At 40.5% G+C, this 13,492-nt stretch overlaps 1 protein-coding gene across 2 annotated transcripts in view; it reads right to left on the minus strand.

Annotated features, from left to right (window-relative positions):
* Window positions 1–1,105: 1,105 nt before the first annotated feature.
* OXSR1 (oxidative stress responsive kinase 1) overlaps window positions 1,106–13,492 on the minus strand; it is a 162,980-nt gene continuing 150,593 nt past the window's right edge. For both annotated transcript variants that reach the window (XM_089673142.1, XM_089673143.1), the window contains 4 exons: window positions 7,734–7,786; window positions 7,492–7,560; window positions 2,942–3,006; window positions 1,106–1,712 (listed from right to left, as the gene is read on the minus strand). In XM_089673142.1, coding sequence (XP_089529268.1) covers window positions 1,638–1,712; window positions 2,942–3,006; window positions 7,492–7,560; window positions 7,734–7,786 — 262 coding nt within the window. In that variant the 3' untranslated portion in view covers window positions 1,106–1,637. The remainder of the gene's footprint in view (window positions 1,713–2,941; window positions 3,007–7,491; window positions 7,561–7,733; window positions 7,787–13,492) is intronic.

Consider the following 13,492-nt stretch of genomic DNA (forward strand, 5'->3'; position numbering starts at 1 on the left):
AACGCGCCCCCCCCCCTGGGGGGCGCGCCCCACTATTTGAGAAGCACTGGCCTAAGCAGCTGATTCTGTTTTATCAGCCTTTGTCATTCTCTGTACAGCTGCACCTAAAGCAGTATTAAAACCAAAAATGTAATATATTGCAGCTCATCATTTCTTTGATATGGTGGCTGCAATAGTTTTCTTTTTTAGTTTTTTCCCCTTTATGTTACTTGGTGATCCAGCCAATAACACACTTACTGTCGTATGGTGTCTGGATTGTGGATGAAGTAGTAAAGCAGACATGTCTGCAGGGCAGCATTGTCAGTCTGGGGAAAGGGGAGTATTGGACTAACAACTTTAGATGCACTTGACTAACAAATTGAAGCTGAACTCCATCTAACACACTTTATTTCAAAAGGAAAAAAACAGTTTGCTGTAACTGCGTATAAAGGTTTTACACAAATGAATAACAACTGACCATTAGAAGCACCCCTGATGGTGTTGAATGGTTTTCTCAACCCTATAAATGCTACTTTGTCTGGATAGCGTAGTCTGTTAAAGGAAGATGAAAAAACAGATTTCCTTGCTGGATCATCAGGTGAAAATAAAGGGGAAAAAAAGTCTAAAAAAGAAAAGCTATTGCAGCCACCACACCTAAGAACTGTGTTGTGTAAATTTGTTTTTAGTTTAATACAGCCTTAAATTGGTAAGGGGAACAGCACTACTAGGAGCCATTCAGACTCTACTGTGTACACATGTGCCCATAGGGTATACGCAGAAAGGAAGAGATAGTAGAGCAAGCAACGTTGCAGACTTATTAAAACCGGTGATACTACACTGTCCAATCTGTAGGTTGCAGGTGACACAAGTGTACTTCCTATATCTAACAGAGGAAGTGGTGTCACCTTTCTAGCTGTGCTGTCTATGAGCGGTATGTATGAATTACAAAAGTGGCTGCACAGAATTGAAAATCCTTTGGTGGATAAAAGTTCAGATATGTATATTTAGCAGATTGCCTGGAGTTCAAAATGCTAAATACACATATGTGAACTGTCTTATCCACCGCCTGGTATCCAAGGCCAGCTTCAAGTCAGGCATAAAGCAAATAAATCCAGACAGGAGACTGTTTCAAATTATTAATTATGTTTTTATTTAGACTATTTTTCTGTTCACTTTAAATTAAAGCCAATAAAAATCAGATCCCAAAATTCATTTCTCTTTGCCTTTTGTGTTTAAGAGTGGTAGAAACCCATAGCTCCATCCTCAGTAGTATATAAGGCAACAGTAACAAACAGGTACAAGTAGATCTGGCTGAGCCTATACAGTGACAGAGGGGCAGCCGGCACAAACTACTGACGGCCCCATCAGCACTAAGAAAGGCAACCAGCGTGTTTCACATGAAAAGAAGAAAAAATATCCAAATGAATGATGTGTGGAAACACTTTTGTTCGCTGTCGGTTACAAAGCTCTGACCTCTCAGTGTGTGTTACACTAAGTTAGAGACATCTGTTAAGAGAGAAATTAATAGGTGTTGTTACAGCTCCAAAACAAGCCAGAGTTTTGATTCTTTGGCAGTAGTGGTTCTTCAGGCCAAGAGAAGCATTAGAAAGATGAAGGTGTAGATGTTTCCTTAAGAAGCAGCTCATAAAAACTGCAACTTAGCTGATGCTGAGCTGTGCAAATCCTATGAGTTTTCCATCGTCTGGAATGTCAGAAGGATCCACCCCAGAGGCCTGTAGAGAGAACGGTGCACAAACAGATCAGTTATTAATCCAACAATGTTACTTGCTGTGAGACAGCTGTATTATGTTATAAATGACCTACAAGTACAAAAAGATACTACGCTGCAGTCAGCCGCCTTCTTCGTACCAAGATGTCAATCTTATTGTACCACCTTCAGTTACAGCAGAACCACAGGGAGTAGTTTTAGAAGTCCTTCAGTCAGCATTTTCAGTATCAATGAGACACCAGAATGAGAAATTCATAAACACAGGGTGACAGATACTCACTCCACTGGCATCAGGAGGTCACAGGACAGTTGACTTTAGCAGCATAGAAACTGATCACCGAGTTGAACTTGCAAAGCCTTCATGACCACTACTCACCACCATTTGATTTTCCAAACAACAATGTTAATAGCTAGCTTGTAGGACTCTACTCACTCCTTCATTACAACTGACTATCACTTTTTGGAAAATATCCTTGTGATTATATACATCTTATGTCCACTCAGTTGTGATATACACTGCTTGAAAAAGTAGCCATATATTTGCTGTGAAAAGGTCTGCTGGTGTTGGAAACCACTTTTTATTTTCAATAAAACACCTGATCTGACAGCTTATCCATCCTTAACCAACATATAATGCCAGCCATAGATGGTTCGAATGTCGGCCAGTTCAACAGGGAACGGTTGATATTCAAACCATGCATGGGCAGGCTAAATGTACCCAAGTTGATTGATCGACTTTGGTACAACCAGCCTGTCGGATTTTACATGCGATCCTCTTTAAAACTGATCTCCAGCTTTTAATTTAGTTTTAGCCTAAATAGTTTGTTTGGACCCAGCTGGTCCAAACTAATACTTCACTAAGAGATGCAGCGGCTGTACCTGATGCTGTGTAGTGCATGTGTGTACCAGCAGGACGGGGACTTCACAGGGAGCGTTGTACTCTATGAACGCAAAGCTTCCTCTGAATGGAGTTGGAGTTCATCATGTCATCAGCCCACCTCTCCGATTCAGTCAGTCAATCAGAGGAAGTTTCGTATTCATTCAAAGAATACAAAGCTTTCTATGAATGGCTCAGCACCGTTCAGCCGAACTTGATTTTGCTCCAGGAATGGGAAGGAAATCTCCTAGTGAAGTAAATAGTTCATTTGGACCAGCTTGGACCGAACAAACTACTTAAATTTCACTTAAAACTGGAGATCAGCTTTAGGCAATGAACTATTTAAAATTACTTACCAACTTGAAGGTGACTGCTCTGTTAGCCTGTGGCTCTTCCACAATCTTCTGTAAATTGGCAGCAACTGGTTGAGAGACAGAAAATCTGGTTAGGAAGAGACCGACCTGCTAATTTATTCTTCCAGATAGAGGGACCAGTCAGTCAAATCAAAAGGGCTATCTGAGATACAGGCATGAGGTGATTCTAGCCGTATTAGTCTACTTGCAAATTTTTTTTTCATAGTATAAACCTCTTAATCAGGGTGGATTTGATTGAAATCACTAGTGAAAAGGCTTGATTTAAATCATTTTTAAAGAGCAAGCATCATCTCCTCCTCTAACCCGCTGTTAACTCACCGACAGTCCCATTCACTTTAATGGGGCGGCTGGTGATGCAGCAGTGAAACAACAAGGTGAGGGATGTGGCGGCAGCAGGTGAGTGGATGCCTGCTAACAGGCACTGCCATGATGGATCTAAAATGACAGGTGCTCTTTAAATGTAAGGAATCTGGCTCATTCTTGCTGGTAGTTAGAATCTTTAATATTTGCAAACCAAATGAAGGTTTCCTTTTTAGAATAATAAACAGTGAGGTTAGTAAAACAGCGATCTCAGAACAGATAGGTTAATAGGTTAATCATACATAGTTGGAGAACTACTCAAATTCTTTTATTTCATGTTTTTTCTCACGGTTACTGTGAAATTGTGTGAATGCATCAATGCAGTGCATGTTATGTTGTTGCAGAGCTTGGATTCACTGAATAAATTTACCAAAAATGTAAATATTGCAGAATATACAGCCTTATGCTACATTACTAAGCTCCATTTCATGCTGAATAAACTCAATTATTAATGCATCTTAAAAACAAAACTATCTTTAGATAGATAGACCTTTACTCCAAAAGCATTTTATTAAAATAAATTTGATAAAAATTTAAAAAATCTGATTTAAATTAAAAATAAATAAATAAAAATCAGTTTTATTTTTTTTTTTTTAAAATCGATTTTTATCCACCCTGCTCTAAATCAGGTAAGCTTCACAAACGAAGCATGGCGCACATGTTGAATATGAGGCACAGCCATCCAGGACCACGGCAAAAAAAATATCGGTGAAGGCAAGTACTATCCCAAGAAAAAAACATAATTAAAAGGTGAAGTTATCCTTCGGGCCTGTTCACACTACCCCACAGCCCACAACACTACTGCCCACACAGTGCGGTAAGATGTGCGTTTTTTCACATCACACACTACCTTTTTTTGACTGAACTTTATATGAAGTGAAACTTCATTCATGTCACCACACAGCAGCGGGTGCGTTGTGCTTGCTGTACAGTGACATGCAGGGCCTTCCAGAGTGGTGCGGTATTATGTAAAAATGTTGCATGATATCACACAGCTCTGGAAAGCAGTAAAACACTGTGTTCTGATAGGGGATCATGTGACCACTTTCCAAAAAGAGATTACTTGGGTGATTTTTGTACCGTCTTGTCATTTTTTATTTGAACAGTTAACACAGGAAGTGAAACACGTTATATTTATTTTTCTTATTTTTTTCTTTTTTTATAGTTAAAAAGAAAAAAGTGATAATTAAATGCCACCAAATAATTAGTACAGTGTTGCATGATGTGAAATTGTCAAACTATCAGAGCAGTGTAAACTGAAAAACAGTCTTGTATTGAAGGGGTATTATAGACTGGTAATGTACCCAACTGTTATGATGTAATCTGAGCACACACAGTCATTTACCATCCTCCGAGAGTAAAAACCAGTCATACTGAATGATATTTAACGAATGCATGTGGGCACCTTTATTGGTATTGTTTTATGTACTCCTGATGCAAGATCCTGTTACAGGAGAACAAAAGCACAGGACAGAGGAGCTAAGCATTGTGTGCTGTCATGTAAGTAGAATTAAAGTGATTTTACACTCCCACCTTGTAAAACATCATAGGTTAATTGGATCCTGTCTAAATTGGCCCTAAAAGGTGTATGTATGAATGTGAGTTAGGGACCTTAGATTGTACACCCCTTGAGGGTTAGGCTGGCCATACACTATACAATTTTCTGTCCAATTTCCTTTAGATTTACCTTCAACTAGGTAGTGCGAGGGCTTGCTTAACCACTTCCCGACCGGCCGTTGCATATAAACGGCCGGACGGTGGCACTGCAGGGTCGGGTGGCCGTTTATAAACGGCCTCCCCGCACCCTGCTTGTGCGCACTCCCTGGGAGCGCGCAACACCGCGATCCGGTGCCCACAGTGATACACCGATCGTCGGACGGGACCTCTGTACGAGGTCCCGGTCATGTGATCACTGATTGGCCAATCAGTGATCACATGCAAAGTAGTAAGCAAGATGTCACTTGTGACATCATTGCTTACTACGTGTGAAATCTGTGAATGATCACAGAGGTCACATGGTACAAGGCTATTCACAACAGCCTTGTACCATGTGACAAGCTGTGACCAATCACAGCTCACTCAGTACTTCTCAATGAGTGCAAGAATGCAGACAAAGAGAAGGAGAAATGATTGCTTTTACATCCTATATGGGTGTAAAAGCAATCAGTGTAAAAAAAAAAAAAAATCTTCATCACCCCCCACAAGTAGTACAGTGTCACCATGGTGACACTGTACTGCTAGGGTGACAGTATGTAAAAAATATAAAAAAAATAAAATAAAAATGTAAAAACAAAAGGTTTAAAAATTATAATTTTTGGTTATAAACTAATTTGGATTTTTTATTTACTAAAAAGACAATGGAATAAATTTTGGCCAAGATTTATGATGAAATATTATTTATTTGCAAAATTTTATTAAAAAAACTTTTCAAAATTTTTGGACTTTTTCATTTACATAGCAAAAAAAATAAAAATCCCAGCGGTGAATAAATACCACGAAAATAAAGCTTTATCTGTCTCAAAAAAATGGTAAAAAAATTCATTTGGGTACAGTGTTGCATGACCGCGCAATTGTCATTCAAAGTGTGATAGCGCTGAAAGCTGAAAATTGCCCTGGTCAGGAAGGGGGTAAAAGTGTCCGGTCTGGAAGTGGTTAATTGGATACAATTGAAAGTGTTGTTTAGGTTTGACCTCCTATTATATGGTTTTTGGTAAATCTAAAGCAATTTTCTAAAGAAAATTGTATAATGTATGGCCAGCCTTAGGGACTGATGTGAATGTATAATATATATGTAAAGCGCTGCGTAAATTGACCACGCTATATAAGTACCTAAAATAAATAGATAAATATCCAGTTTAAAATAGAAATAAAAGGCAAAACCTTTGTATACAGATATAACATTATATACCTTATTTCCCCTTTTTTAGAAGGAGATTACACACCCTCAGTTCTCAGCTGCATAAGGGCTAGGGGAGAAGAAACAGCAGCACACTGAGCTTCCCAGTGAAAGGCTTTGCAGGGGGGTGCCAGGACAAGTCTGATCATTGGAGAGCACACTGAGTTCCCAGCACAGCTACAGAACTGACCACAGTGTGTTCTCTGGCTTAGTGTGGTCAGTTTGTAAAAGGAAAGCAGAGGGCCTGGCAGGAACATCAGGGATTTCACACAAAAAGAGCATTACAAAGAGAACAGGATACTTTTTCATACAAGTTCATAGTACAGCAGTCACATATCAGGAATATGAAATGTCGGGTTTACATATTCTTTAAATTATTACTAAAGGCCAAACCTTTTTTTTTTCTTTTTTTTTTAGTTTTGGATATAGTGGAGAGAGATTGAACATCTGTCCATTTTTATTGATTTTTGTGCCCTCTTTAGGGAGATTACCCTATTTGTATTTTTTTTACTGTTGTTATTGTAAGTAAGGCCCCTTTCACACAATGATCAGGGCGGTGTTTCAGATGGACCCGATCAAACCCTCTAGTCTCTTTTTTGGAGCGGCAAACGTAAACAAACTTGTGTCCATTTATATCCACCTATCTCTGATCCGATCCACTAAAAACAAAAGGAAGGGGATCCATTCTCCTTTGTCTGGGAGGATCAGATTGTAGGGTAGTCAGGTGTAAATAGACAGCCGGTCGGTTTACATCCAACCGCCCATAGAGCAGAGTGGGCTGTGTCCACTCTGCATAAGTGGAGTGGATAAGGACCTGTCACCCACCTGCTCTGCTCAGTGGGTGATCAGCAGACAAATCCCCCACTGAGCAAGAGGATTCTGCCCGCGTGAAAGGGGCTTAAAAGAAAATCGCAAATTATGGGATTTGACACCAGAACTGTAATAGAGGAGAAATCTTCCAAATAGGGACACTAGTTCTGGTGACTCTGGTTACACACCAGGATTCCATCACTTTGGAGAGATTTCCTTTCACTTCCTCTTTCAACTATGGAACAGGAAGTAAACAGAAATCTCTCCAATGGGACACAAACAGTCAGGGATGATAAAATTTTACCTTTACTGAACACTTTAACAGACTTTCAAAAGTGTAAACTAAACTCTGCATTATATATACAGTAAATCTTTTCATGCTTTGTATGCCAACGTACCATTATGTTCACTGTATAGTGACATTTTATATTCATTTGAAAAAAAATTAATTAAAAAAAAAAAATACCTATTACTAAGTCTCGTCCATCTACAAGACCAGCAGAGACCAGTTCTTGGGACACACCATCGGCTGTATCTAGAAAACAGACACTAATTGAGCTGGCAGAGAGTGGATGTTCTAGGTCTATGATATCATATCTATAATGTGTAATACACTTTTATATAAACTAGATAGGTGGTATGTAAAAACTACAGTCATTGTTCTACATGAAGTTATGTTTCAAAATGAAGACACAAAATCTATCTTACCTCTTCCAGGAGTAAACTCAAACCGAATATCATTGAGTTCTTTCTTTGTGTTTCTAGAAAAAAAAAATATGAACATGTAAATGAAGAAGTCGTCTTAGGATTGGTTCAATCTTTTGCAGTTTGGTGCAATTTACTGAAAACTTAGACCGCAGTTAAAATAATATATACTGCACATTTTACACCCACAAGAATGATCGATCACGTACACAAATAAAAACATGAGTATTAACAAATCCAGTCTATGAAAATATTTTTACAAGAAATGGGAACAAAAAAAAAAAGTTAAATATTTCTGTATGAATCCCAGATGTATTCATGTGACTCCATGATGTAGAGCACAGGGAGGAGCCCGATATTACTTCGCACAGGCCAGAAGTGAGCGGCCCGCCATTTTGTATGAGACCAAAAGCCTACACAATATGCACTGTTCAAAATAACTAAAGGAACACTTTGAAAACACATCAGATCTCAATGGGGAAAAATATCATGCTGGATATCTATACTGATAGGGGCTGGCAAATGTGTTAGGAACGCAAGAATGCCCCCATCGTTTGATGGAAATGAAAATTTACAACCTACAGAGGACTGAATTCAAAGACACCCAGAAAATCAAAGTGAAAAAAGGATGCAGCAGGCTAGTCAATTTTGCTTAAATTTCATGGCAGCAACTCAAAATGGTACTCAGTAGTTTGTATGGCTCCCACATGCTTGTATGCATGTCTGACATCAGGGCGTGCTCCTAGCGAGAGAATGGATGGTGTCCTGGGGTATTTCCTCCCAGATCTGGATCAGGGCATCACTGAGTTCCTGAACAGTCTGAGGTGCGACCTGGCGGCGTCGGATGGACCGAAACATGATATCCCAGAGGTGTTAGGTCAGGCGAGTGTGGGGGCCATTCAATGGTATGAATTCTTTCATCCTCCAGGAACTGCCTGCATACTCTCACCACATGAAGCTGGGCAATGCACCAGGAGGAACCCAGGACCCATTGCACCAGTGTAGGATCTGACAATGGGTCCAAGGATTTCATCCCGATACCTAATGGCAGTCAGGGTGCCATTGTCTAGCCTGTCTAGATGTCTGTGTGTCCTTCCATGGAGCCTCCCCAGACCATCACTGACTCATTACCAAAATGGTCATGCTGAACGTTGTTACAGGCAGCATAACGGTCTCCACACCCTTTCACGTCTGTCACGTGCTCAGGGTGAACCTGCTCTCATCTGTGAAAAGCACAGGGAGCCAGTGGCAGACCTGCCAATTCTGGTGTTCAATGGCAAATGCCAATCGAGCTATATGGTGCCAGGCAGTGAACACAGGGCCCGCTAGATGATGTCGGGCCCTCAGGCCACCCTTATGAAGTCTGTTTCTGATTGTTTGATCAGAGACATTCACTTGCTGGAGGTCATTTTGTAGGGCTCTGGCAGTGCTCATCCTGTTCCTCCTTGCACAAAAGAACAGATACCAGTCCTGCTGATGGGTTAAGGACCTTCTATGGCCTTGTCCAGCTCTCCTAGAGGAACTGTCTGTCTCCTGGAATCTCCTCAATGCTCTTGAGACTGTGCTGGGAGACACAGCAAACCTTCTGGCAATGGCACGTATTGATGTGCCATCCTGGAGGAGTTGGACTGCCTGTGCAGCCTCTGTAGGGTCCAGGTATCGCCTCATGCTACAAGTAGTGACACTGACCCTAGCCAAATGTAAAACTAGTGAAAAACAGTCAGAAAAGATGAGTAGGGAAAAAAATGTCAGTGGCCTCCACTTATAAAAGCATTCCTGTTTTGGGGGTCGTCTCAATGTTGCCCATCTAGTGAACCTGTTGTTAATTTCAATACCACCAAAGCAGATGAAACTGATTAACAACCCCCTCTGCTACTTAACTGACCAGATCAATGTCCCAGGAGTTTGACTTGATGCTATACTCTGATTAAAAAGTGTTCTTTCAATTTTTTTGAGCAGTCTATGTATTCTGCAGTGCACCAGTTATAGTGCACTTTTAAGGGGAGTTTTATAAATTAAAATATTGCCGGATATACAGAAAGCACTTTGTACAGTGGGGAAAATAATTATTTGATCCCCTGCAGATTTTGTAAGTTTGCCCACTTACAAAGAAATGAAGGGTCTATGATTTTTATCATAAGTGTATTTTAAATGATAGAAACAGAATATCAACCAAAAATCCAGAAAAAAAAACACATGATATAAATGTTATAAATTGAGTTGCAGTTCAGTGAGTAGTTGGTTACCAGGTTTGCACACATCTCAGGGGGGATTTTGGTCCATGCCCATGTTTATTGGAAAACTTCAGACAGGTCTGTACATGGGCCTTCTCCATGACGGCATATTTTGTTACCAATGTTTTGTTTGGTGACTGTGGTCCCAACTGTCTTGAGATCATTCACAAGCTCTTCCTGTGTAGTTCTGGGCTGATCCCTCACTTTTCTCATGATCATCCTTACCCCATGAGGAGAGATCTTGCATGGAGCTCCAGACCAAGGGTAATTGATGGTTATTCTGTATTTCTTCAATTTGCAAATAATCGCTTCAACAGTTATCTTCTTCTCAACAAGCTTCTTGCTGATGGTCTTGTAGCTCATTCCAGCCTTGTGGAGTTCTACAAACCTTGTCCCCGATGTCCTTTGACAGCTCTTTGGTCTTGCCCGTGATGGTGAGGTGGAAGAAAGATTCTGTGGACAGGTGTCTTTTATACACAACGAGTTGTCCTTAGGAGCACCTTCTTAAATTGGCAAGACTAATCTGTGTACGACATGAGCATATAGCAAGCCTGTTGGAGCCAGAATTATTGTTGGTTGGTAGGGGATCAAATACTTATTTTGTCACTGAACTGCAACTCAATTTATAACATTTGTATCATGTGTTTTATTCTGGATTTTTGGTTGATACTCTGTCTCTGTCATTTAAATTACACCTACAGTGGGGAAAATAATTATTTGATTTCCTGCAGATTTTGTAAGTCTATAATTTTTATCATAGGTGTATTTTAAATGATAGAAACAAAATATCAACCAAAAATCCAGAAAAAACAATTCAAATATTTAGTTGCAGCTCAGTAAGTAAAATAAGTATTTGCTCCCCTACCAACAATAATTCTGGCTCCCACAGACTGGCTATGTGCTACACAGAACACATGTGGCTATGTTGTACAAAGATTAGTCCTGTCAATTTAAGAAGGTTCTCCTAATGACAACTCCTTATGTGTATAAAAGACACCTGTCCACAGAATCTCTTTCTTCCATTCAAATGTCACCAAAATAGGCAAGACCAAAGAGCTGTCTAAGGACGTCAGGGACAAGATTGTAGACCTACACAAGGCTAGAATGGGCTACAAGACCATCAGCAAAAGGTTTGGTGAGAGGGAGACAACTGTTAGAGAGATTATTCACAAATGGAAGAAATACAAAAGAACCATCAACCGCCCTTGGTCTGGAGCTCCATGCAAGGAGTAAGGATGATCATAAGAAAAGTGAGGGATCAGCCCAGAACTACATGGGAGGAGCTTGTGAATGATCTCAGGGCAGTTGGGACCACAGTTACCAAACAAACCATTGGTAACAAAATATGCTGTCATGGAGAAGGCACACGTACAGGCCCATCTGATGTTTTGCCAATGAACATCTAAATGATTCAGAGAAGGATTGGGAGAACGTGCTGTGGTAAGATGAGACCTAAATTGAGCTCTTTGGCACTAACTTGACTCGCCGTGTTTGGAGGAAAAAAATGCTGACTATGACCCAAAGAACACAATCCCTACCGTCAAGCATGGAGGTGGAAACATTAGCTTTGGGGCTGTTTCTTTGCTAAAGGTACAGGCCAACTTTGCCGCATTGAGGGGCCAATGGATGGGGCCATGTATTGTAGAATCTTGGATGAGAACCTTCTTCCCTCAGCCAATACATGGAAGATGGGTCTTCCAGCATGACAATGACCCAAAACATACCACCAAGGCAACAAAGGAGTGGCTCAAGAAGAAGCACATTAAGGTCATGGAGAGGCCTAGCCAGTCTCCAGACCTTGATTCTATAGAAAATTTATGGAGGGATAAAAAAATTATAGAACCTTCATTTCTCTGTAAGTGGGCAAACGTACAAAATCTGCAGGGGATCAGATAATTTTGTCCACTGTATACCCTTATTTTTTGAGCTTTCTATATGCATTATGTGGAAGATAGCCTAGTATGGAGATGGATTAACTGCTACCCAGATACCATTGAAGGAAACACCATTCCTTGTATGGGCACCCCACCTTAAAGGGAAAAAGCACTATATATGGTGGATAGTAAAAACATGGATAAGAAACTTCATGAATGAAGTATAAACTAAAGGCACAGACACAGGAACTGTGTGGATATTATATGAACATTAACTTTTCAACTGGGACTCCGTTTATGATATTCTATTCATATAACAAACACAATTTTTGGGAGGATATTATCACATTTTATCACTGGGAGTGTGGTATATTGGAGAGTATAGATTACTGAGTAAAGTGTGATACAGTTGGCATGTACATATTAGTGTGTGGTACTATCTGTATAATACTTTTTTGTTTGGTTACATGCAGGAACACAGAGTGTGAGCAGCAGAAATCATTTGATGTATTACAGAACATGTTCTTTTGTTCTTCTGTAAAGAGATTACACTGGAGGTGGTGACAGCTGTTTAAACCAAACCTGATACAAACAGGATATGATGAAAAATTTGATTTTTTTCTACTTCCTTACCTGTAAAATCCATTTTTTGAAGTACATCATGGGACACAGATCAGGCTATTCATGATTATGTGGGTTATATATTACCTATAGGTGAATGGACACTGGGTGACCAATCAAACAGGAATTCCTCCCCCACATAACCCCCCCGCCCCCCCCCCCCCCCCCCCCCACATAACCCCCCCGCCCCCCCCCCCCCCACACACACACACACACACACACACACACACACACACACACACACACACACACACACACACACACACACACACACACGCACACACACGAAGTACTTCAGTTTTGTAGCAAGCAATGAAATTCCAGAAACAGGGGAGGGACCTCTGTGTCCTGCTATGTACTCCAAGAAATGGATTTTACAGGTAAGTATGTACAAAAATTCTAGATTTCTTTATGGTATATCACAGGACACAGAAGCTATTCATGACTATTTGGGATGTCCTAAAGCAATAAAAAATCTGAAAGGTGAGCAGCACCATAATAACCACCTCCATTAATCCCAAAGGACTTACTCAGCCGTTCGTAATTTGCTGTGAACAAAGGAAGAATTCTCCGCAGCTCTGACATCCACTTAGTAAAACCTTGTGAATGCATGAACTGAAGACCATGTCACGGTCTTGCAAACCTGAGCAACTGATCCCTGATCGCAGATAGCCCAAGATGCCCCCCCACACTCTGGTAGAGTGCTCACTCACCCAAAAGTGTGGGACCTTACCTTTCAAACCATAGGCTTGAATGATTAACTGGTGTATCCAATGAGAAATAGTTGCTTTGGATGCCTCCTGCCCCTTCCTGGGCCCTTCTGGCAAAACAAAGAATATGATTTTCTGATTTGTGCCGTCATTCTCAAGAAGACCCTTGAACCCCAAGATCCACATTTTGTTTCAAGCCTGGAACAGACTGAACCCTGAGCAGTAGATTGTCCGGATAACCTAAAAGCGACTCGAGTTCTGAGCAGCCCCAACACAGGAGCAAGAACCTTTGTAAAAACACTCGAGGGGCCATTGCCAGCCCA

The sequence above is a fragment of the Staurois parvus genome, unplaced genomic scaffold (genome assembly GCF_062004578.1).
Source record: "Staurois parvus isolate SC_StPar_1 unplaced genomic scaffold, SC_StPar_1.0 ptg000136l, whole genome shotgun sequence".
NCBI classification, from domain to species: domain Eukaryota; kingdom Metazoa; phylum Chordata; class Amphibia; order Anura; family Ranidae; genus Staurois; species Staurois parvus.